Here is a 25862-nt window from a genome sequence, read left to right as displayed (position 1 = left end):
GGACGATCGACTCTCCCCGGGGGATAACACTGTGAGAGATGGGAGCTCAGCCAGAACAGGTTTTGGAAAAATTTTATTGCGTTTTGTTTCCATGTGGAAGCACTGACAGAACTGAAAAGAGGCAGCATGTTCCACTTACTTTTCTGAAAGATCACATAGCTAGATGAAGTCTCTCCCCACCCAGGGCTGATTTAATAAACCTCGCCCCAAACCCACCCCAAGCAAAAGATAAAAAAATGTTTGTGGTGATCGCTTAAAAAAACAAATCCATGTTGAGATGGTATTCGGATTTGCGACCTCTGCATTTGATGCATACTCCCTGTCTCCTCACCTCCCCGCACTGTCTCCAGGCCCTTCCTCCTTCAAATGAGACTCAACACACAAGTGTGCAAATGGAAAAGCTAGTCAGTTTCGGCGCTGCAGGCTTAGGTGTGTCTGCCGATTCCAGTGGATGGATGGCCATCTCTCAACTTTAAAATGTTTGGCTGTAATGTTGCCCTTGCATCACGGTCAGCCCACGCAGGATAATGGTCTCCCAGGTTAAAATACAGACAAGACATGGGTATGTGCACATTTATGGGCCTAAAATATCAGAAAGTAAACCCACTGCAGGGATTTACAAAATGAGGAAGAAGGGGTTGACGGTGGAGCTGAGGCTGTTTCCCTTGGCAGTAACACTGCTTAACCGACACCTCGCTAGGAGAGGGAGGGAGGTGGGGAGGTCAGAGAAGAAGCAAACGTTAATGAGGGAAATGTAGCTCGCCTGAAGCTGGGTCATTTTCTTCTTCTTTTGATTGTATAAGGCATTTTGAACTGGAAAAACTTCTTTCTTTCACATTCTTCCAAATAATCAGAGTTGGAATATAACTGGTGATTCCGAATACAAATAAGACCCCTTTCATCTCCATCCCCCACCCCAAAGTCATTATACACACCCACAGCCCATAGAGTACTACGCAGGCAATTGATTTTGTGAATTAGGAGGCGAACTGTGTTCACATGGGGGATGAGGCCACTGTGTCAAGGACCCTTTTTAGGGCTCCAGCCCTGATCTTGGCCCTCTCAGGTCACAAGGAGTAAGCATCCATCTTCGGTGAGGTTTTAACTCCCATTTAGGCGCTCACCACTGCCTCCTGGGCAGTGGGAGGTCATGGGCCCTCCTATGCGTCCCAAACAGGTGTCCGGGCCGGTCCATCCACGCACAAGCGTCACGACTCAGTTAGTACAAGGCGGCATGGCCTGGAGACAGCGCCCTCCACGTTAGTCATGCCAGACAGACAGCAGAGAGGAAACCAGAGATCAGAGAAGTGATTTTAAAAAGGAAAAAAGAAAAGCAGCTTCGGTCACCAAAAAATAGAAAGGATGATCTTTTAAAAATAAAACATGGGGACATTTTTTTTTCTCTGCAATGTTCAGCCATTTTACTTGAGACATTAAAAAAAATGTTTTAGAGTAGTTGTTTTGCTTTTTCGGTTTAAATGTTCATGAGAACGGATTGGATGGTAGTGCTGGGATGTGGTTTGTGTCTGAGTGGCAATGCTGGTCGGGGGTCCTTCAGACCACATACTGGTACGGGTCTGCCTTCCCTTGGTCTGGCGTGGCAAAGGGGCTGGCCCAGCCTAGAGAAAAGGGGTGGCCAAAAACGGCTTTCATGTTCATCCATTTTGTTTTTTTAGCCCATCTTCTCTCTTCCTTTTTCAATTGTTCTATTCCCTGAAAACAAGAACAATTATACTTTCAGTCAAGCACTTTACTGCTGTGGTTTTGGGGGAGAGATATCCATTAGCTCAAGGTGAATGGAGAAAATGCTTCCTTTTTAAAGCCATGAAGCTTATCTACATAGTACATTTTTCTTCTCTTTCTCTCATAAAAAGTGCTAAAGGAAAAAAATCATAATTTTTTTTTTTGGGTGGGCACATAGGCACGTAGGTATAAGTCCCTCCAGGAAGGAAGGGACAAATGAGCAAAGTCAGCAGGCCCCTAAGCCACTGTTCCTAGTTGTGCAGTCCAGTGTTTTGTTAAGTGGGTCCCTGCTGGGTCTGCAGAGGCGCTTCAGGCCTGGTGCTGAGCTGTGTGTGTGGGAGCACTGTGAAGGCTGGGGCGCAGGAAGCCTCAGCTGGCGGGGAGCTTGAGATCATGATAGCCAAGGACGGCTGTTAATTTGGGATCGGTTCATGGTAAGTCTGAAGCTACTATGACCACTTTGCAGACAAAAAAAAGAACCAAGTCAAAGGACCAGCTCTGGTGCTCTTAGGCCCCCCAGCCTGGGAGGCCAAGGAGCGCCCTGCTTAGCGGGACTGGCGAGGCACAGTGGAGGAGGTGGAACAGGAGGGAGAGGTCACCACAGAGGAGAAGAAGAGGGATTAGTATAGGTTAGAAGGGCCGCACGGACAGACCGCTCAGCCTCAGTCTCAGTCCCGGCAAAGGCCTTCCTGTGCTCCTTTGGGGAGAAGTGTGACCCAAGGCCACCTCAGCAGTTGTCACAGAGCCCGCACCACCCCCTGGCCAAGTCTCGCAAGAAAAATGTGGCCTGGGGGAGCAGGCTGATCCCTCCCTTTTCCCTTCTCCTGAAGGAGCTGGTCAGCAGGTGGGGCCGGAGGACAGGGGAGAAGCAGCCTGGCAGGAGCCTGGCCAGGGGTCTGTCTGCTGTGGTCTCTGTGAGGTGGAGGAGCAGGGGTGGGGCCTGAGGGGACAGCCCAGTCTGAGTCTCGGTTCACAGCCTAGGGCCCTGGGACAATACAGGCCAAGGGCAAGATGCCCTTTCCCATGAGCTGCAGGCCCTCGGCTCCTTTCTCCTTTCCTTTCAGTGTGACTCCCTTTAGGAATAGCCTGGAGGGGGAAGAACAACTAGGACCAGGGCTGTGAGAGTTTTCCTTCCAGCTTCCCCAGACCATGGCTTTTGTGGCCTGGGGGGTGTCCCAACAGCGGGTAGGGCCAGACAGTCACCTCTGGGTTCCCTGCAGGTCTTAGGCAGAGAAGTTTGTCAATTTACTGCATGGATACACAGCTGGATCTACACCACTGGTTACTATTTTTACAGACACTCTTTTATAATGATATGAACGCTTATAAAAGAAAAAAGGCGCTGAGAGGCACCCAGCCTTCTAAACCATGGGGAATTGCCCCACATCCAAATGGTGGTGCCTCGGCAGGCGGCAGCATCGTCCTTCTGCACGTGCTGCATTTCCACACCCACAGGGATGGGGCCGCAGCAGCAGCAGCAACAACTGAGTCTTCCTACGATCCTCCGTCTAAGGCTGACTACCCAGTCGGCCGAAGTTCCCCCAAAGAACCCTAGACGATTGTTGAGAGCTGCTACCTGAAGGGGACCTTGGGAAGCCAGGACGGACTCATGACCTCACTCCAGAGCTAAGGGCTGCCCCTTCCTCCTGGGGCCCCTTACCCAGACCCCAAACCCAAACAGGGAAGAAATGCCCACATCACAGCCACGGACTGACCACCTGGAGGCTTTTGGACACCTTAGGAAGGTTGAGAGGTAGTGGCAGTGGCACCAGGGGTATGCGCTCCAGCTCGGCCGAGCCAGCAGCTTCGAAGCTCCCAGAGAAGGAGCTGTGAGCGGGGCGGAAGGTGGGGGCAGGTAGAAGGCAGCAGACGAGGACCAGAGCCGGGCCTTGCTGCCCACTGCTCTGGGGGCCCAAGCTGGGCTGTCTCCTGACTCCACCCTCAGGACCTGTTCGTGAAGGCACCTTCTCTGGGAAGCCGACCCTGTCTGTGCCACCTGGGTCAGGGTGCCCTTTGTCCACCACCTGTCTCCAAGCCTGTGGCCACTGGATGGGAAGGGCAACCCAGTGCCTAGCAGAATGCCCGACCCAGAGCCGTGTACAAGACAGAACCATCACGGGAAGGTGGAAGGGCTCGTAACAAAAGGGGACCCTTTGCCGAGGCTGCGGGGCCCCATTCCTGGTGTGATGTGAGTGCCAGTCCCAAGTGGGGAGGAAGAAGATCCCGAGTCACTGCAAATGGAGGAATGTGCCCTGCACACCCAGGGCCTGGCCGCTGGGCTCCCAGGTCTGGCCTGCAAGCAGCCCTCCCCCGACCCCAGCTGCGGAGGTAGGTGGTGAGCAGGCTGCCCACTTGCTTACCGTCTCATCCGTGCAGATGGAGTGCACCTGGGTCCCAAACATGACTGATGTGAAAATGAGGAAGAGCAGCCCCTCGAAGCACAGGAGGATGAGGAGGATCACTGTGGTGGGCGGCGAGAAGGAGCTGCACTCTGAAAGAGAAGGGACACGTGGGGCTCAGGGCTGCCCCTCGCCACCCCCAGGGCTCCTCTCTGGCTTCGAGGCCATGGCAGGGGCCGTCCTCTCCCACACCTGGCCGCACCAGCTCTCCCTCAGGAAAGCCCTTCTCAGCAGGCTGGACCTTGCCGGCTTCCCCTCCCTCACACCCACCACTCCTTGCTCTCCGTCCCTCTTCCCGGACAGCACGGATGTCTGCATCCTGGTGCCAAGCACAGTACCCAGCACAGTCTGGAAGGACCAGGAAGGACTCAGAGCTGAGGCACGAAGGCCTGATGACACCACAGGGAGACCCTCCTCTCCTCAGAGAGCAAAACGCAGGTTGCACAGGTGGAGGGGCCTCAGTCCAGGCCTGGTTTGGCCGTGGGTTTTCTGGGCATTCCTGTGCCTCTATCTGCTCATGGGTGAGAGGAAAGGGCAGGTCTGGAGGATCACTCAGTGGCTGTGGGATCTGGAGCTCGGCAGGGGGCAGTCTAAGTGCTGGGGCTTGGCCTGACCCAGTAAGCCCCACGGGGAAGGCCCGCTCTCAGGAGCATCTGCCTCCCTGAGACAGTCAGTCCTGAAGCTGGGGAGTTGACAGAAGAGCCACCTGGCCCAGAGCAGACACTTTCACTCCTCTGGCCCCTACCTCGACCCCATCCTGACCTGGGTGTGACCCGAGGCAAGTCCTTGTCCCTCTCCAGGCCTCTACTCCCTCCACTGTAGAGCAGTGAGGTTTGACCAGATGTGTGGTTCTGTTTTAGGAAGGAGAATCCTTTGTCTGAGCAGAGTCTAAGTCAGAAACCCAGCCCACTGAAAAGCAGAGGTGCTGAGGGAGACGGTGGTGGGTGAGCAGGCAGAGGACCCCTTCTCTGGCTCTTCACCATCAAGGCAGCTTCTCAGGAGAGCCCTGGACCACCTTGGGAGACGGAGGCCCCACTTGTGGCACTGGTCCAGGCCCCTTGGTTGGCACTCACTACCCAAGGACTCCTGCCCTTGCCAACAACTGCCGGGCCTGTCACACCCGGGCCGTGGCCCATGTTTCTGGCTCTTCCAGTGTTCTGGCCTGTTTTCCTGACAGCAGGGGTCTGATCCTGCAGGGCAGAGCTGGGCTTCACTGGGCTTTGGGAATTCAGGGAGTAAGTGCCCCCTCCAAGCTGCCCTGCTAGCTCCCTCACAGGAATATCAGGAGAGGAAAAGGACATAAATCTGGAACGAGCTTAGAGACACACTAGCACTGAATGGGTAGCAGGGTAAGAGCATCTTGTCTAAATGCCTTATCTCCCCACATTTTCCTCAGAACTTAACACCTCCACATGACTTCCCTTCTTGGTTCCTTGCTGGGCAGGGTGTGGTTAGGGTGGCCCAGCAGCCTGACAGGCTGGCCCTGGGTGGCCACAGCTGGGGCAGGTACCTGCCTGGCTTCTGGGCTGGTCAGGGTGGTGGGTAGGACAAGGCAGGCAGGGTGGGCATGGATCCTGTACCAACTCCTGACTATGAGCTCTCACTAATAGCCTGACCTTCCCCTCTCCAGCTTGGGCTGGAACTGTGGCAGTCAGAAAAGTGGGGAGACATGGTGTTATGGACTAAATTGCGAACCGCCCCCCGAAATTCACATGCCGAAGCCCTAACCCCCAATGTGATATTATTTGGAGCCAGGGCCCTTGGGAGTTAATGAGGGTTGGAAGAGGTCATGAGGGTAGGGCCCTCGTGATAGGATTAGTGCTCTTATGAAAAGAGACACCAGAGAGCTTGCTTTTCTCTCTCTGCCATGTGAGGACACAAGAGGAGAGGGCCTTCTGCAAGTCAGGAAAAGGGTCCTCACCAGGAATGGAATTGGTTGGTACCGTGATCTTGGACTTTCCAGCCTCCCAGACTGTGAGGAATAAACGTTTAAGCCTCCCAGTCTATGGTATCTTGTTATGGCAGCCTGAGGTGACTAATACCCATGGGGTTTCTCTTCCCCTAGATGAGGTCAAGCCACACAGAGATGGGGGCAGGACCGGGGAGATACACTAAGTCCCCTACATACGAACCTTCAAGTTGCGAACTTTCAAAGATGTGAACGTGTGTTCGCATGTCCAATTACGTTAGTTGGATTATGTTAGTTGGGTACCTAGGCTAACTTTGTTGGACTTAACGATCAAATTGGACTTACGAATGTGCTCTCAGAACGGAACTTGTTCGTATGTAACGGACTTACTGTAGAAGGGGGGCAGATGCAAACTACAGAGGCAGGGAAAGCCTCTTAATATCTTGTTGGGAGCTAAAGATACTGTCCTTTTCACAGCCTCACAAGTTCTGGGGGAAATAATAGCAAGAAAAAGCCTAAGAAGTCAGTATGTGCAGGAAGAGCAAAACTCCTAAAAAATGATGAAATGAAGAGGGGGACCAATCAATGGAAAAAGAATGAAAATACGATGTTTCTGCTCAAGATGTGTCTCACAGACGTATGTGTGAAAGATGGAGCCCAGCAGGTGGCCTCTCTAATTCCTCCAGTATCTGTAGTAGTCTTCCCCTTATCCTTGGTTTTGCTTTCTGCAGTTTCATTTACCTGTAGTCAACCTCAGTGCAAAAATATTAAATGGAAAATTCCAGAAATAAACAATCCACAGGTTTTAAAGTACAAACTGTTCTGAGTAGCGTGATGAAATCTCACGCCATCTTGCTCTGTCCACCTGGGATGTGAACCATCCCTTTGTCCAGCATGTCCATGTTGCATATGCTACCTACTATCTCGGTTACCAAATCAACTACCGTGGTATCACAGTGCTTGTGGTCAAGTAACCCTTATACTACTTAATGATGACCCCAAAATGCAACAGCAGTGATGCTGGCAGTTCAGATACTCTCTTACTGTGACTAATTTATAAATTAAACTATGGTATGTATGTATAGGAAAAAACATGGTATATATAGGGTTCTGTACTATCTGAGGTTTCAGGCGTTCCACTGGGGGTCTTGGAACATATCCCCTGCAGATAAGGGGGGACTACTGTATTAAAAATTGTTTTCTTATAACTTATTTTTATTCTTCTTAAAAAAATTTAAATTTCATTTATTTTTTCAGCATCTATATTTTTCCCTCAGGATTTATGCAATTTTGTGGTTGGAGCTCCTTCCTCAGCATTTGCACATTTAAATGAGATACTTCAAAAGCAGGAAGAATTTGTCTACAATCTTAACGTAAACTGGTGATTAAGCAGTTAAAAAAACAACCACCACACAAAAAAACAAAAAACAAAAAACAAAAACCATCCATGTCCTAGCCAGAAAGTTAAAAATGGATTTCTGCAAGGTTGGAATAAAATGACCTTCAATTAAAGCTCCTCACTTAGAGACATGGAAGCAAAAGCTCTCTCTGCAGGCACAGCTCCACTCCAGGGAATGCACCTCCCTGCTGGGGGCCTGCATTTTCCCTGGGCCCACTCAGGCTAGAGGGTCTGTCCAACTCACTACCTTACCTGTGGAACTGACTTTAAGGGGCTGCTTTTTTTCATGAAGAGATATTCGGGCCTCTGCTGTTTCTTCCCTGATAGGTCCATAGGCTTGCAGGAGATCTAATAAAATGAGGTTGGCCCCTGGCACCAGGACGGAAACAAAGAGCCCACCCTGCTTGGGTCACGCGCCCCCCTGCAGCAAGGAGGGAAGCCCTGGCACATACTCACTTGTCCAATCTTCTTCAAAGCAGTGCAGGAAGTGGAATCCCACCATGATGAGGGCGTGCAAGGAAATGAGAGCTATGTACATCTGAAACAGGAAAGCAGTGCAGACGCCATTGTTGTGAGAACCTTCTGGCCGTGCAGGCTCCCGGGACGGGGTGCTCGGAACCTCCCATTCAGGAACACTTAGGCTGAGGGCTGAGCAGGAGGGGGGCCAGAGAGGCATCTGGTGATTTCCCCACTGGTCCCCCGCCCCCAGCCCTGGGTCTGAGGTGAGCGGCCATTCACTGGGAGCGTGTGGGACAAGAACAGAACCAAGCACGTGTCACCAGGTGTGACCTGGGCTGCCCTGGGGGCTCCAGGCCGGTTGCTGCTCCTCACTTGAAAGGTCAGGGCACCAACTGCCACTGGCCCCTCCAGCCCTCAGGCTAGATACACTCCACCTACCTGCAGCTGAGGGAGGGTTGCCGCCTTCTTTAGCTACTTAGGTCGGACACCAGGCATGGGAGCCCAGAACAGGGCCCTTGCTTATAGCTAATCAACTTGAGTCAACTTTCTAGATGCTCAAGTGAAGGGCCCAGGAACGGGCACTTGTTGAACCAAGGAGAGCTCTGGCAGAAAGGAGGAGGTCTGCGTGGCCAGGCACTATTCTGAACAGCAGCGAAGAACACTGTGAGTGCTGACAATTTTCGAAGGAACAGAGCTCTCCATTGCTTCAGAGGGTGGGGCAGAATTTGGAAGCTGACTTACTGTAAACAGGACGAAGTACTTCTGGTTGTTCTCGCCAACACAGTTATTGACCCAGGGACAGTGGTGGTCCATCTTCCGAATGCACCGCTTACAAACACTGAAAGAGCCGCAAGGCAGATCTTTAGGGGGGTCCTCACGGAGGCGGGAGGGTCGAGGGCACTCAAAACCCATGCTCCTGCACCACTCCTGGCAAGTGGCCTCCAGGGCGCCACCCAATGTTTTGCTGCATGTGTGTTGTAAGGGGCTTGGAAGGCAGGGCCAGGACCTCCAGGGTCACAATCATTCCAAACAGGGGGACAGTTATCCACCTCCAAGGCCTCTTATCTTGTTTCACATAAAAACAGGCTGGAACTGACAAGGCTGAGAAAGAGACTACTCTCCTGAGGTTAACAGTGGGCTGAGAATTCGGTTTACTGAGAGGACAGAAAGAAGAAGCACTTTCAAAAACTTGACAGGATGAGATGGGATACAGCTGCTCCTAATTTCCCCCCAAAGACCAATAACCTGACCAGGGAAACTCCCAGGGTGCGGCTGATGAGAGAGATTGCTAGAAAAGTTCAGAGTGGGGTCACGAGCGGTGCGTCACACGGCGGCAGGAAGTCCCCCTCTAAGGACCTTTCAGCTCTAAGATAATATCCACTTAGCCCAAAACAGCAGAAAAGTCATTTGAGCTTAAGTGTTGATCAGACATCCCACTAATTTGCAAATTACTAACTGGTTACTGGGACAATTTTTGGACTGAGACTGTTTGAAGCTTTGTTATTTGATAGCAAATGCCTTCCCCACCCCTTTTTGGACGATACAAGTAAGAATCTGAAACAAGAGCATGAGGCTAATGGGGGTTCAAAAGCAACTACTCCCAAATCTCAAGTTCAGGAAGACCCATTTGCCAATAGATGGGCTCATCAAAAATTGTTTCTTTCTCAATTCATTAAAGTAGGCTCCCTAACATTTATCTTGGGGGCAGTATTTGTTCAAAACAGTTTGAAATACTATAAATACAAGCTTGGAAATAATAGAATTATATGTATTTTTGACAGTGCCTTAGTTCACACCAGCTCTTCTTTCTACTAGTTTCCATAACCAACTTTATCTCAGGTTCTTAGTAAGGTGGGCTATGGTGGGTGGACGCTGGGGGAAGGGTTGGCTCAGGGGCCTGCTGAAGAGAAGGCTGCCTCGTGCTCACACACAGTGCTCGCTGAGCTCTGGCTGACCCACAGACAGGGCAGGGATGGCGCAGAAGGGGCTGTTCCCAGACCGCAGGCCAGGAAGCACAGACCACTCTGAAGGAGGGCTCACCTGCACCCCAAGGGGGAGGCGTGGGCTTTTCTAAGCATGGCATGAGCTCTGGTGGCAAGGCAGACCTGGGCCCCCCCCTTCCCCCCACAGGACGTGAGTACCGTTATAAGAGAAAGTGAGAACAGATGCTGGCTCAGACGAGTGGTGGGGTCATTCTGGTCTCCACCCTTGTTCTTCCCACAGCTTCAAAGGGTCATGGTAACACAGGCGTATGGGGAATGGGCACATTTCAGAGATGTTGACCCAGCTCCAGAAATCTCCTTGGGAGCCAGAAAGGCGGGGTAAGAAAAGGACGCATGAAAGGGGCATGGAGGGCAATAAAGAGAAAGCCAGGTACCAGCAACTCCATTACTTGATCAATCAATCAATCTCTCTCTCTCTCTCTCTGTGTATGTTACCGATTTGAATGAATGAATGAAAGAATAGGTAACGCTTGTTCCCAGTGTACAATCTTGAAAGTACAGACAAGTAGGCAGTAAAGCTCCCTGCATTCTGGGCCTCAGCCAACACATTCCCGCCATGGAACCACCCCTGTAGCCCATTTCTTGTATGTCCTTCCTCAGCTCTGGGGTTTCTTAATCCCCTCCCTGTCTGGGGAACTCCTGAGGGTAACCACCTCCCTGCTCTGGACTCTTGAGCAGTTTTTCTTCCACTTGTACTTCTTTGTAAAAGGGGTTTCAGGTGGGTGCTCTGAGGCAGTGTTTGCTCAGCAGCAGAGAGGTGCCAAATGGCCTGACATCCTCTGAAAGCTGTCTGAGAGATTAAGCAAATCTGTCCTTTGCTCTCCCCTCCCAGCCTCTCTGAAGAGGCCAGGTGTGAACCCTGGGAAGCTGGGTTTCACAATGGGCTAAGTTTCACTGGGCAGCCAAATTAGAACACTACTCATCCTTCTGGGAGCAGGCAGGAGTGCAGCCCACTGAGAGCTGCAAAAGTTGTCCAGAGTGCTGGTCTCTGAGTTTCCTATTTGCAAAGACAGGAAATGCCAAGATGGCACCTCTCCCTCCGGCTTACAGAGTTGTCCAGAAGCGGGCTCCTGGGGCAGGAGGTAGTGCACGTGGGTGGCGGAGGTCCATCCACGCATGTGGCTGGAGGCGCTGTTTAGAGGCTAACTGACCCACGGCTCACAAAACACCCAGCCTGAACGGCTCTGGGGCTGGGGCCTGGAGAGCACCAAGGGCAAGGCCTGGTCCCTCAGTGGGCCAAGTGAAGGATGCTCCAGGCCCAGGGGGGGACTGCCCACACCTGCCTGGCTGTTTCATCTCAGGCACCAGCCCACAGGGGGAGGAAGAAAAAATGTGAGCCTTCCACAACCCGACACCCCACTGGGAATCAGGCACCTCAGAGTCAGTCTTCTTCCCAGTCCCCACAGCACAGTGGGCTCACTGGTGTCCCCTCCCCAGACACAGCAGGGCAGCCCAAGCACAGCAGCCAGGGCAGGCTCCCAGAGGGCCCTTTCTCCACTCTTGCCTCCTGGCGAAATCCACCTTCCCTGGGGCTCCTGCCTGCACTCCTCTCTTGCACCAACTCCAGTGTCTCCCGTGCGAGACACTGTGGACAGAGACACGTCCTAAGCATTCAATGGCAGTTGCTGAAAAGACCAAATGTCCTCAACGGAGGTATTTGGGGTGTTCCTACCTTCAGGGTTTCCCAGGCCCCTCCCGTTTTTTTTTTTTGTTTGTTTATTTTTTTAATTTATTTTTGGCTGTGCGCGGGCTTTCTCTAGTTGCGACAAGTAGGGGCTACTCTTTGCTGCGGCGTGCGGGCTTCTCATTGCGGTGGCTTCTCTTGTTGCAGAGCACAGACTCTAGGTGCATGGGCTTCAGTAGTTGTGGCACGTGGGCTCAGTAGTTATGGCATGTGAGCCCTAGAGCATGCAGGCTTCAGTAGTTGTGGCACACGGGCTCAGTAGTTGTGGCTCGCGGGCTCTAGAGCACAGGATCAGCAGTTGTGGAGCACGGGCTTAGTTAGCTGCTCCGCGGCAAGTGGGATCTTCCCAGACCAGGGCTCGAACCCGTGTCCCCTGCATTGGCAGGAGGATTCTTAACCACTGCGCCACCAGGGAAGTCTCCCCCCCACACCCCCCCGCCTTTTTAAATCCTGGTTTTACAAGAGGGAGGATGCTTCTCTCCTTTTCCTCCAGGTTCCCTACCATTTTCAGTCCCCAGAGCGCTTCTTTCGCAAGCTTGGAAGAGCCCAACAACCTCACCGGATTGTGTGCATTCAGGTTCCCTGGGGCTCATGATCCCTCTCCAGGGAGGTACAAGGGCCCTTCCTTGGTACTCAGCCCCCAAGGAGCAGGTTGAGGTAACCTCTTGCCCACCCTAAGTGATGGCCCTGTGACTCTCCCTACAGCGGCACCCACCAAACTGTATCACGGCAGACAAGTGCATCTGCCCTGCCTGGGCGGGAGGCCCCTGGGTCAGGGCCATGTCCCATCCACCACTACAGCCCAGAGCCAAGTTTGGGGCCCCGCTTAGCAAGGGTTGGAGGAGTGAAGGCTCTGACACTATAGATGGGGAACTGGGCTCCACCACCTCAGGCTGGGATGCCACAGTAGAGGAAGAGAAAAAAACATAGCAAGGAGGTACCAAGGGGACCATGCTCCCCATATAGGTTTTCATCTCACACCTCATTCACTATGATTAAAATTATAAGAAAAAAGGCATCTACAACATCCTGGCCCCGGCTCAGACAACGTGGGGTAAGGCAGTGCCCAAACAGGGTAAGGCCCGTGGAAAGGACACTGCTCTCAGATCACCACTTTGGGCTCTGGGCAAAGAAACTTAGCTTCTCCAAACCACCCTCTGTAGAACTAGCTCTGCTCTCTCAGGGTTAGAGATGATGATGTGTGTAAAATGCTTTAAAACCAATGCTAGTGCAATATAAATTTATCAGTAACTGATAAACAAGCTGGCAGGGGCCCTAAGCAGTCCCCAACTGTCTCATCTCAGTGTGTGTGTGTTTGTTGGCAGGGGGGGAGGGGTGTGAGGCTTTGCCAAGGTCAGAGGTCTCCACAGCCTGTGCAAGAAGAACCTAACACATAAGCCTAACACCTTGGCTGTCCCCGTTAGCATGACCCACCCACCCCAAGGATTTCCACAGGCTTCCATGATCCTCAACACCAGGATGAAAGGAGCCTGCTTGGAAGGAAGACCCAGCCACGTATCACCAGGCTGGAAGGAGCACCTACAAGTGCAAGGTCAGGGAATATTTGTGGTACCCATCAGAGCTCAGGGAAAAGAGTTTTAAATTCCACGGACACTACCGGGAGGAGAGGAAGCAAAGAGCTGGGCACAAACACATGCCCCTTCACCTGAGCAGGAAGACTGACACCAACTTTCTCTAGCAGGGCAGCAGGCCCCTTGGCTCAACCAGTCACAAACCCAGCTCTGTTTGGTGTGCTGGGGATTCTGCTTATCCAAAACCATGGGTCCCCAGATGGCCTGGGCCACCACAAGCCATCACAAAGGAGCAGCTGTCAGCATACATTTTCTGACACAGGAACAGGCGACGCACAGGCATCCTCACTCAAGTTCATCTGCATCAGCAGCTCTTGTTTTGCTCAAGCTGATTTGTCTATTAGCACTCAAGAATACCTCCCTTGGATCATCCTGGGGAGAGAGGCGAGGAGGAGGCGGTGAGGAAAATGCCAGACGGTGGAGGTTGCCAAGGGCTCAGGGAGGAAAGAGAAAAGAACCACTGTGGTCACCCAAGTTCCTTCTATAAAGTTCACACTTCCCTGTTTCTGGTCCAGCCTATGTAAACCCAGCACATCCCCAACGCTCACACATTCCTCCATTAACAGATAGATATTCATACTTAATCCTCACAAGCTCAGGAAGAACAACCCATTTTACAAAGGAGAAAGCTGAGGCTCTGAGAGATGTGGTGCCTGGCCCACAGTCCCCAGTGTGGCAGGGACAGCGCTGCCTTTCCAATGCTGACCTCTCCAACTTCAAGGCAGGAGCCCGCTCCACCACACTGGGCTGCCCGGAGGAAGCACATCACCCAGGGGATGAAAACAGCTGGCTTCCCGAGCCTCGGGGTGGCAGGAAAAGGCTACACTGATGCCTCCAACTCAGGCACAAGAAGAAAGCTTTGAATTAGTTTCTAATACAGATTTCAGAAACAAGCTGACCCAGACACAGAAAACTCCACAGGAGATGGCAGTTCCCATGGTCCCTGCCCAAGCTCCTTGGCCCTCACCCTTGAGAAGTGGCAACTAGCTGGGGAGGTCTCCAGATCGCTCTCTCAGACAGACAGAAAAAGATACAGAAAAATATGCATATGGTTATATCAAGTTACACAAGTCATCCCAAACTAGAGTTCTAGTGGAAAGAGCCCCAGACTCGGAGCCAGAAACACCGGGAACCAATCCTGTCTCTCGTAGTCACCGGCTGTGTGACCCTTGAGCAGCCACTTAACCACCTTGAGCCTTAATTCCTCATCTAGGGAGGGTCATGTCTATGGCAGAGCTATCTCCGGGGGTGACCATGGGGATGACGATGATGAGACAGGGTGGGCTGAGGTGCCTGAGACACAGCAGGTATTAGGAGCTGACCATGGCATCTGGATGTTGAGACTGACTGCTCTCCTCCAAAAGGTGGGCAGTGCGGCCCACACCGAAAAGCCACCTTTTAGCCGCTCAGACCTCACACAAAACCCAGATGCTTCCACAGCCTCAGGATGACGATACCTCCTGACATCAGGAGCCAGTTCATTCCTCCACAGCCCCTCCCCACCCCGAACACACACTAGTGTGAAAAAGGGACTAAGTGACAGGTTGGTTATTTCTGTAAATTAGCATTTAAAGTTCTCATCATGATAAAGTGCAATATTTAGCTGGAGGTTTTTTTTTGTCGAGAAGACTCAAAACAACAAAGAAATCTGAAAATCAAAAGGGAAAAACCACCACAGATAAAACAGGGAAATGGCTTTTTTGGCTGAACTCTACAACTGTCAGACCTCTAGAAGTTTTGTTTTAAAGAAAAGTCTTTCTTTTCTTTCAAGGACAACCCCTTCATTTCCCTATAAAATTTAAGTGAAATTGCACCTGCCCCTTAAATGTGTCAGGGGCTAGACATTCACAGAATGATTTCCTAAAGCTTTGTCTCACGTGCCCTTAATAAAGTAATAAAGCTGTGCAGTAGGAAGAGCAGGAATCCCCTCCATTTTACAGATTTGGAGACAAGGGTGGAGACAAGCAAGGGCCTGGGCAGGGCCCTCCAGCAAGTGTGGCGAAGCCAAGTGTCCTGAGCCCAAACCAAACACCCTTTCCCACCCTTGCCCTCCTGTTCAGGTAGGGAGGGAGAGTCACTGTGGTCACTCCATGCCCAGAGCAGGGCACGTTCAGAAGTCCTGTTGCTGATGGCACCCGTGGAGGGAGGGGGAGGGTGGGGGCGCAGGGGGTGAGGAGGGGAGCCCAGGCGGGGGCAGTGTACCTGCAGTGGTGGGCTCGGTCAGGCTTGATGCTGCAGCATTTAGGACACTTGTACACCACCTGCCCAGGCTTCAGCTGTAAACTCTCGATGAATTCTTTAGTGGCATTTCCTTTGGGCACTGCCCCCTGTAAGAAAGAGAGGTGTCAGGGTCAGGCTAGGGGTTCCCTCAGTTCTGACATTCCACAGAGGCGACGGTCACTTGAAAGCAGCAATTCCACACACGGGGACAGGATATTTTCATCCCAACAACGTGTGGGTTCTGTTCAGAGTTATGCCAATACCGACAATAAGTTATTAACAAAGAATTTCCCCAAGGAAAAGTGAATGATTTTCTACACTGGACAGTTACATTGTTCCTGATGATCTTCTATTTTCATTTTACTAACATGGTTTTCATTGAATGCATTCTTTCCTATGTAAATATTACAGTGAGGATTTGACTCATCAACTACTATTTTGATTTACATTAGATTTCCCAGTGACAGTTTCGGCCTTTGTGAATTTTCATTGGTGAGCATCACATCTAATAGTCCAGTTTTCCCAGGTCATAATTCACAGCTCTGAATGTTATTGGGTTCTGTTTAAACTGGAATCAAGTTTTATTTTATTTTATTTTTTACCAGTACTATTGTTATGGATTGGTAATCTGTGTCTGGTTCTTATGCATCCACAAGCAACTGTGAGCCACTGCCCTAAGATATTCAAGTGCTCTCCACACCAAGATGCTGAAAACCAGACGTGACTCAGGATAATGATCACCTCTGTGGTGGTGAGGAGGCTGGGAGTGGAATGAAGTAGGGATGGAGTGGGGTGGGGCACATAGAGAGGCTAACCTGTCTTTGTAACGTTTTTTTTTAATTTACAAAGCTGGGAGGTGAACACATGAGTGGTCATCATATTATCCTTTACACCCTTTCAACTGTCGCAAGTATTTCATTAAAATTTTTTCTGAAAGTTCAAAAGAGAAGTGGAAAAAAAAAATATAGCCTGCAAAATACAGTCAGATGCCAGAAGAACCTATCATAGACCTTTTAAAAGCAAACAAACTTTGGTAGGCAAGGACTACCTGGTACCTACAATGCCATTTAGGCTATAGTTCTTGACATCAAATAGCCATAGAAGTACACAGCTATTGACATGGGAAACATCTATGATAGACTGTTAAAGGGAAAAGCAGATTCCCAAACAGTATGTAGACTACAAGCCCATTTTGGTAAAGATTACACACACACACACGCACACAAAAACACACACGTACATGCCAAAGTATTAATGGTTATCTCACGTACTAAAATCACAGGTAATTTTTAATTTATTAACTATATTTCTTAAATGTTCTAATATGAACATGTGGCTTTTGCAAAAAGGAAAAAATGCATTTAAAAAAACAAGCAAAAAAATATACTCAGGAAGAAGCTACGCAAAGTAGGAGTATGACCAACTTTCCTGAATTTTGTAACCAAAGTGCTATGACTTGTCTCACCTTGAGACATCTGAGGGTCCCCCTTTAAGGCACCAGTGAAGGGTCAGGGTCTGGAAGTCTTCACAAAGGTAAGGCAGGGCCCAGACCACCTAGACGAGTGGATTTTTAAAAGGGGCTTGGGAAGCGGCGCTGGCCCAGGCAGAGGGGAAGGTTGCAGAAAAGCCCAGAGGGTCATACTTTAAATTCTCTTTAATGTAAAAAAGTAATTGAGTTTGGGCAACCGTGTGACCTTTTGTGGATCCTGAAGCCAACAGACTGCATCTGGAAGTCACTATTGTCATGTGTACAAGAGAAATGCACTAAGGAACATCGTTTCCCCAAGGTGATAAAGCAATAGGGCTGTTTTCCTAAATGAAGGTCGTTTTGGGTTTTTTTCAGGTCCGGTTTTTAAGGTCCCCACCACCACAATTTGCTGTAAATCTCAGGAGACCCCCCCATAAAGGGCTACAAGAGCTTTACAGAATCAACGGCAATCGGAGCTCTCATTTGGTCCTCTCATTACTGCCTGTTATTCCAGACCACAGTCAGAGACATCATTCAACAGTGCAGCCTTCCTAAAAGTTCCTCCTCCATGTGACTCCATTTGCACAAATCTCCTGGAAGGCTCATTCCCATCCAGGCAAGACCCCACCTGCCCAGCGAGCCCACCTCGCAGAGCTAGAGACCAGCTGGGCCAGCCCCTGAGACTGTGTCCTCCTCCCTCCCTCCCTCCCTCCCTTTCTCTCTGTCTCTTTCTTTCTTTAAAAGAATAGGCTCTTCTGGGCTCATCTCCACAGATTTCAGAACTTACTAGTTCATGGTAAGGAATTTTGTTCTGTATAACTCTTGATAGACGGCTGGGAGTTGGAAGGCCTGCTGAGACATTTTTGCCACTGCTGTCACGCGTGCACTAAGAAACACCCCTACCTCCACCCCTACCCCTGTTCTTATATCTCACAGGGATGGCTTGAAGCTTCCACATTACTGCACCCCAGGAGAACAAAACATACTGATTTCTTCCTCATTTCCAAAGTAATACTTGTTCATGATTTTTAAAAATGTATAGAGAAGAGAAAATTAAAAGGGAAGAATGCACCCTCTGATTCGATCATCCAAAGATTAGTACTATTAACATTTTGGAGTATAGTTTTCCAGTCTTTTCTCCTTGTAGGCTAAAAACACTTAAAACAATCTATACATCCATAAAAATGCTCATATGCTTCTAAAACATATATTTGGTCCCGCAGTGGAATCCATTTGGAACTGGGGGCAGGAGGCGTGACATAGCTCCATCAACCATTCCCCTCAGTGGCTAGCCCAAACTCCCAGTACCTTCCTCGACCTCTGCCCACTTCCTTTTCTATGTCAGAGGAAACTGAGGCTGCCGGGGTAACCCCCGCCATACTCCTCCTCTCCCTCCTCCCATCCCTGGACCCACGGGGACCCACTGTCTGGAGGACGAGCGGCCCTCAGGGGCTCATACGTCTACCTCAGAGCTTTCCCTTCATGCTCTTAGCAGACTCCATGCTCTCCTCCCTTCACAGCTAAGCTTCTCCAAGTTGTGTACACTTGCTGTCTCTGCTCACCTCTCACTGACTCTTTAGTTCACGGTTCTCTGGCACCTGTTGCCTCCATACCACAGAACTGCTCCCACTAGGTCAACGAGCAACTCCCTGTGGCCAAATCCAAAGGTCAGTTCCCAGCCCTCATCTTGCTTGGGTCTCCTCACACCCACCAGTCCCTCCTCCTGTCACTCCCTTGTGACTGCTCCATGCCCTCTTGGTCTCCACCTGCCTCTAGGGCTATGCCTCTCTCACTCTCCTGCCCATCCTGGACATGGGTGATTCTTGGGGCTCCACCACTAGCCCTCTTCCCTGTTCATCCTGCATTCCCCAGACAATCTTCCTCTACCACCAGCTCCAGCTCAGACATCTTTTGGGGATGAAGATGTTTCTACCTGGTTGTTCAAAAGGCATTAAAACAAAATAAAACAAACCCCCAAAATTCAACTTGGTAGAACTGAACCCGTTACTTTCCCCGCAAACTGTACTTCCTGTTCTCCCTCCCTGGCCCGTGAGACATCATCTACCCGGTCACCTGGGATAGAAACCCAGTAGTCATCTCCAGCTCTTCTAACCCTCTGCCCCACACTCCCACCCACTCCACCAACTTAATATGGCCCCAAATGATGCCCTGAATCCAATGTTCTCCCCTCCATGCCACTCTCACAGCCTTAGTTGAGCCCCATCATCGTGTGCCCCAGACACTAGAGTCCCCCAGGTCTTCCTGCCTCCAGTCTCTCCCTGTATCCTGCAGCCTCACCTCTATCCTTTCTCCCCACTATTTTCCAAAGTAAACTTTCTAAAATGTGAATCTGATCATGTCATTCCCCTTGCCTAAAAGCCTTCCCCGGCTCCCTAGAGCCTTCACATGGTACAGAGTCCAAGCTCCTGGGCAGGGCTCAGGCAAGGCCACCAAGATCCAGCCCTGAACCACCCTTCCAGTGTCACCTCCCTCCCCTGACAGTCCCACCCTGTGGACTGCCTGGAGTTTCCCAGAGGCTCTGTGCTCTCAAAGTCTTCCTCTTGTGCCCTTAGGGACCCATATTAGCACCTCCCCTCCAGCCTGTCAGGAACATCCTTGCCTCCTGCACCTACAACAAACCCACTCAGGGACCACATCCTCTGCCTTCTTTCTAATGGCCCCAGGCTACACCCAAGACAGAACCCATCACTCAGCCTTTGTGCTACCATAGCTTGTATTTGTCTTATAACACCTATCATTTAAGTATACACTCATCTCTCCTACATGACTGTAAATTCCTGGAGGACAGAGACAACGTCTTTAATTTGTAGCCCAATGAATTGCCCAGGGCCTGGCATGGAGCAATTCTTCAATAAATCCAAGCTGAATAACAGTGATGATACAACAGACATTTATTGATTGCTTATATGCCAGGCACAGTTCCAAGGGCTTTACTATACTTTGTCAATTAATTCTGACAATAAACCTATGAGGCAGAGACTATGATATTCCTCGTATTATAGATGAGGTAACTAAAGCAGAGAAGTTAAGCCACTTTCCAAGATCACATGACTAACAGGTGGCAGTGGCAGGATTCAGACCCAAGTCTAGAATCTATGCCTCTATCAGAAGACAACTTACATATTTTATTATTTTTAAATTTTTTAATCTTTTTGGGTGGGTTGGGTCTTCTGACCCATGCTGCATGCGGGCTTTCTCTAGTTGTGGCGAGTGGGGACAACTCTTCGTTGTGGTGCTCTGGCTTCTCATTGCAGTGGCTTCTCTTGTGGAGCACGGGCTCTAGGCGCACTCTAGAGCCCTACTGAAGCAGGCTTCAGTAGTAGGAGCGCAGGCTTCAGTAGTTGTGGCACGTGGGCTCAGTAGTTGTGGCTTGCGGGCTCTAGAGTGCAGGCTCAATAGTTGTGGCACATGGGCTTAGTTGCTCCGCGGCATGTGGGATCTTCCCGGACCAGGGATCCATCCCGTGTCCCCTGCATTGGCAGGCGGATTCTTAACCACTGCGCCACCAGGGAAGCCCCCAGCTTACATTTCTATTTCTATTAAGTGATTGAAGAGGGTTTTCTTTTTAATTGCCTTGATGCCATAATATCATTCTCCCGCGAAGAACTGTATAACTACACAAACATTAAGGTTGAAATAGGCCCAAGATAACAAGGTCTGTTTCAGTTAGTATCCAGGATAATATGACGTTGTAAAAAGGACACGCTTGGGGCTTCCCTGGTGGCGCAGTGGTTGAGAATCTGCCTGCCAATGCAGGGCACACGGGTTCGAGCCCTGGTCTGGGAAGATCCCACGTGCCGCGGAGCAACTGGGCCCGTGAGCCACAATTACTGAGCCTGCGCGTCTGGAACCTGTGCTCCGCAACAAGAGAGGCCGCGATAGTGAGAGGCCCGCGCACCGCGATGAAGAGTGGCCCCCGCTTGCCACAACTAGAGAAAGCCCTCGCACAGAAACGAAGACCCAACACAGCCATAAATAAATAAACAAATAAATAAATTAAATTAAAAAAAAAAAAAAAAAAAAGGACACACTTGGAAAGGGGTGGAGACAGGTTCCAAAGAAGCACCAATGATTCCATTTATTTCAAGCAACAAGTATGAAAACTTGCTTAAACTGTTTCAGGGGCCATGGGATCACGGAATGCGCACACCTGCTGGTCTAGGCAGAAACTCTCCCTCTAATAGCTCTGCCAGGAACAGGTGACCAGCCCCAGGCCTGTGTCAAAAGGCCACCTGTCTCCTCCACAGAAAGGTAGGAGGTAGGTAACCCCCAAATTGGTCACCCTCTTCTCTCTGGAGCTAGAAAGATTTTCCGGTCAGTGTTTATGGATTACTCAGTGGCAGGTATGAGAAACTGCCTGGCACGAGGCAGAGTGCAGCACCCTCCTCAAATGAACCCTGAGTCAAGTCCCTGACCTGATCCAGGGAATGTGTCAACACCTTTGGGCAAAGTGTGCGAGGCCCTTCTCTGGCTGCACGCAGCACCCACGCACATTACACGGCACACTGCAGGACGACCCGGTGCTATTCGTCCTATGCTCCCACGGACCTGACCTCATTCTGCCACCGTACTGGCCCGAGTAAATACTCACTGATTCTGTACACAGTTGTGCTCAATAAGGTCACCGAGAGAGACTCCAGAAGGGATTACCAACTGCATGTTTAAGTGAGTCCTGTTATTCTGGTTTGGGCGGCTGAAACTCCAATCACTGGCCTGCACTGGTCTCAGATAGTCATGTGAGGTCTGTTTATAGCAAGGTGCTCACAGGGTGTGATTCAAAGGCAGGGAGGGGCACTGGCAGGCAGAAAGATGAATTTTCTTTCCCTTAATGTGGTTAAATTGAATTCATTTATATTCCTCTTGTTCTCAAATCTCAGATTTGAGATAATTTACAATGAGGTTAATAAACGATTAGGTCCAAAGAAAGCAGGGGCAAAAAAAAAAAAAAAAAAAAGCTGATCATAGGGTTGACACAACTGCTGTGATTGTGTAGTGCTTGGCTTTGGGCTTCCGGCAGCCAGGACAAAAAGAAACAAGCTCTCAGCTTTAAGCACCTTCTGGGAGACAGGCATTGTCCCAGATCTAAATTTTAAATGGAATCCTTCAGGATTCCTGAGGGGGTTCCCAGGATGAGGAGTTAAAATGTATTTATAATTGGAAAAGGTCAGGTGGTGAATTGGGATGGGGCGGGGAGACAGAGCAGGTACCAAGGTCAGAAAGAGCCCCTGAGCCCAGGTTGCCCTCAAGAGGCTGCCTCCTCCAGGCAAGCGGAGCCACTCTCGACCTCGCACCGTCTCAAGTGTTTCAGGAACACAGAAAGCTCCTTTGAAGACATTACACAACCTCAGAGCAGGCAAGGAGAGGGCAGCCTGAAATCAAACACCAGTCTGACTCGCACGCCTGCCCAAACCATGCCACCTCCAGGCCAGCACACCTGCCAAGTGAGGTACGGCCCCTCTGTCCACCCGCCCCCTTCCCTCTTCTCACAGGCCTGTCTAACCCTTTCACCCCATTTCTCAAATGGGAGTTCCACCTCCAAGTCATTTCTTTCTTCCCTTTTCTGCTCAAGCTCTTTGTGGACCCACTTACTACTATGTTGGAGTAAATGACTGCTAAATGGTCCAGAAAGCTGTAGCGGTTGCAACTGTTCTGATGTTACATTTGGAATAAGAATTTCAAAGCTGAAAGGGCTACCAGTAACTGTTTGGGGGAGACTGCAGGAGTTTTTTGTTTGTTTTCTGTTTTTGTTTTTGTTTTACTAGTAATATTAACAAACCAAAATGATATACAATGCATACATTGTTATATATTGTTTATAACCTCCGGACATAAACTTTTCCGAAAAACTACACACAACATGAATTCTTGAGATACAAAACATTACAATCCTATTAGGGAACTCCTTAGAATCCTGCAGTGATGCCTTTTTAAAAACAGACTCTGCCTGCAGTGTTAATAAGGAACCCCTAATTGACTTGCTTTCAGTGTGAGATCTGGGCTCCCAACTCCGTCCCTTGGAAGCCCGGGGTGTCCCAGGGTTCCTTCCCCTGCAGCCCCACCTCTCTCTGTTTTGTGTACTGGGTTTTGCATAAGATGTCACATGTTGGGAGTGGGGAGAGGCAGGTGGCAGCATGAAGAGCCTGAGATGGGGCAGGTCTGCAGGGCATGCTTTGAGTTGCTCCCCTTACTAATGGTAGATATTTGGCAGACGCTTTATTTTTTTGCCCTGTTTTCTTTCAGGCCAACAGCAAAACACACCTATGAGAAGCTGAATGGTGTTTGGGATATAGTCTGTGGCTCTCATTTGGGATTGGAAGCCGAGCAACATACAGTGAGAATCATTCTCTCCTGCATCCGACTGCAAGGGGCCAGACTGAGGAAGACCCTGGAGAGGGCACAATGTGGAGGTCAAAGAACACACGTGTGTGAGGGTAGCAGGAAGGCCAGGGCAGAAGCCTCTTCTCCTTCCCACCCGACATCCAGTGCCCTGATTCACATGCCTTCTAGAAACCAGTAAACTCCACACTCTACTCTCTGATCCCAACTCCCCACCAGCCCCAGACCTGGCTGTCTACTGCCTGCCTAGCACTCCTGCTTACACGTAACAGAGACACAGTTTGGCCAGAATAGAAGTCTTGATTTCTCCTCCAAAATCTGTTCTCCCCAGGCTCTCCCATTCAATAAAGGGGACCAGCAAATCTCCCAGCTACTCCAGCCAAGACTTTGGAAGGCACACTCTCTGATCCCTCTCCCCTTTTGTCACTCTTCCGAATGGCGGTTCTCAGACCTGGATGAATATGAGGGATACCTGGGAGCTTTAATGCACCCCAATCCCAGGGCCCCATCCCAGACCAATTAGAGTAGAATCTCTGGGGATGGGGCCCAAGGCATCAGTACTTTTCGAAAGCTACTCCAGGGATTCTAATATGCAGCCAGGCCTGAGCACTAGGGGCTTAAAATACATTCCAAATCCAAAAGTTTCTCTCCCCCAGCCTCATCGCTCCCACCTTGGTCTGAGCTGCCACCACGGTGGCCCACTGTGATAACTCTCATCTTCCTGCTTCTACTTGCCCCACCTCAGAACCCTATCGCAAGCACAAGGCAGTGTCTTTTTAAAAATCAGGTCACATCATGCCTCTCTGATGGTTTCTCACTGTACAATAGAGACCAAGGTTCTCACGCGGCCCACAGGTCCTGCCCGGCCTGGCTCCTGCAGCCCTCCCCACCTCTTCCAGCCCCTCTCGCCTCCACTCACCATGCTCCGGTCACCCTGGTCTGAGTCCTGTTTCTCAAACACGCCAAGCACGCTCCTATCTCTGGGCCTTTGTACCTCTCCTCTGCCTGCAAGGCGCTGCCCTCTGACCTTCACCTGCCTGACCTACCCCTTCATGTTATTTAGGCCTCAGCTCAAGTGGCGTCGCCTCAGGGGTCCTTCTCAGATCACCTTCATTTAAATAGTCCTCCTGGGACTTCCCTGGTGGTGCGGTGGTTAAGAATCCGCCTGCCAATGCAGGGGACACAGGTTCGAGCCCTGGCTCAGGAAGATTCCACATGCCGCAGAGCAACTAAGCCCGTAAGCCGCAACTACTGAAGCCCGCGCGCCTAGAGCCCATGCTCGGCAACAAGAGAAGACACCACAATGAGAAGCCGGCGCACCGCAACGAAGAGTAGCCCCCACTCGCCGCAACTAGAGAAAGCCTGCGCGCAGCAACGAAGACCCAACGCAGCCAAAAATAAATTAATTAATTAATTAAAACCAAACCAAACCACTATGAGCTTTCAGGAGTTCCCTGGTGGCCTAGTGATTAGGATTCTGGAAAAATAAAATAAAATTAAATTAAATTAAAATTAAATAAAAATAAAATAAAATAAAAAGTAAGTAAGTAAGTAAATAAATAAATAAATACTCCTCCTTCGCCCCAGAAAAGTCACTACCACAGACCCTGGATCACACGGTTTTGCTGTCTTTAAAGCCCTTTTCGACTTCTGAAATTACCTTGTTCCATCACGTCTTTACTGCCTGACGCCCTACGCTAGGATGTGGGCAGCAGTAGGGCAGGGATTGTGGTCTGTCTTGTTCACAGCTGCATCCATTGCTCAAAAGGACCCTCTCACATAGTAGGTACTCAATAAACACGGCATTCATTTTGTCCCACTCCTCAGTGCCCCCAGGGCTCCTCCTCACTGCTGCCACGGTGATCCTTGTAAAATGACAATCTGATCTCATCACTCTTTTAAAATCCTCAGGGGCTCTCGCTGGCCCCATTTTCCAACTCCTACCCCACTTCTTTGGCACTCTGGCCACATCACCAAACCAAACCCATTCTCCTAAGTTCCTACCACTCGAAACAACCACACTCCTGCATTCCTGTATCTCTGTGTATGCTGCTCCCTCTGCCTGGAATGCTGTCAGTGTCTTCCTGCCCTATCACCCTCCACCTTCCCTGCCCATGTACACTGTTCTGACAAGAACTGGCCTGGGCGTCACCTCCTCCAGGCAGCCACCCCTGCCTAGACTGGTTAATTTTTGTTCTTCCACAGCAACTTGTGCTTCCTTCTGCCACAGCCTTCATCACACGGGGCTAACCTCACCTGTCGTCTCCTCTAGACAGAGGGCACCTTGAGAGAAGGAAGAGTGCCTGGGGCTCAGCAGACACTAAATTATAAGCTGAGACAAATAATGTCTTTTACTCTTGCATCCCCAATAGCAAGGGCATCATAAAAATTTCTGAATGAACCCTTAATTTGTTTCCATTATGATCAAATTGATGCTGCTGAGGAAAACTGTTTATACCCTGTGTTTCAGGGCACTTATAACCATGTACTTCATTTCCTTCAGGTGACAGCTGTTCAACAATCCTACAAGCAGTGCTAACACTGGGCCAACAGGCCCCTGCCTGCCAGTGTGTGCGATCTCTCCAGGCACGTGCATGAGAAGAGGCGCCATATGGGCCGGTCACTGACT

General features: G+C 50.4%; 1 protein-coding gene across 6 annotated transcripts in view; it reads right to left on the bottom strand.

Moving 5' to 3' along the window:
• The window catches only part of ZDHHC3 (zinc finger DHHC-type palmitoyltransferase 3), a 58348-nt gene that overhangs the window by 15189 nt on the left and 17297 nt on the right, over nt 1–25862 (bottom strand). For 3 of the 6 annotated variants that reach the window (XM_068557200.1, XM_068557195.1, XM_068557196.1), the window contains 5 exons: nt 15391–15515; nt 8651–8747; nt 7907–7988; nt 7703–7798; nt 4104–4234 (listed from right to left, as the gene is read on the bottom strand). In XM_068557200.1, coding sequence (XP_068413301.1) covers nt 4104–4234; nt 7703–7798; nt 7907–7988; nt 8651–8747; nt 15391–15515 — 531 coding nt within the window. Of the gene's footprint in view, nt 1–56; nt 1714–4103; nt 4235–7702; nt 7799–7906; nt 7989–8650; nt 8748–15390; nt 15516–25862 lie in introns of those variants that run through there. The other 3 variants (XM_068557198.1, XM_068557199.1, XM_068557197.1) reach the window with 3 other exon arrangements.

The sequence above is a fragment of the Eschrichtius robustus genome, chromosome 12 (genome assembly GCF_028021215.1).
Source record: "Eschrichtius robustus isolate mEscRob2 chromosome 12, mEscRob2.pri, whole genome shotgun sequence".
NCBI lineage: Eukaryota > Metazoa > Chordata > Mammalia > Artiodactyla > Eschrichtiidae > Eschrichtius > Eschrichtius robustus.
This window is presented reverse-complemented; position numbering and strand designations above follow the sequence as displayed.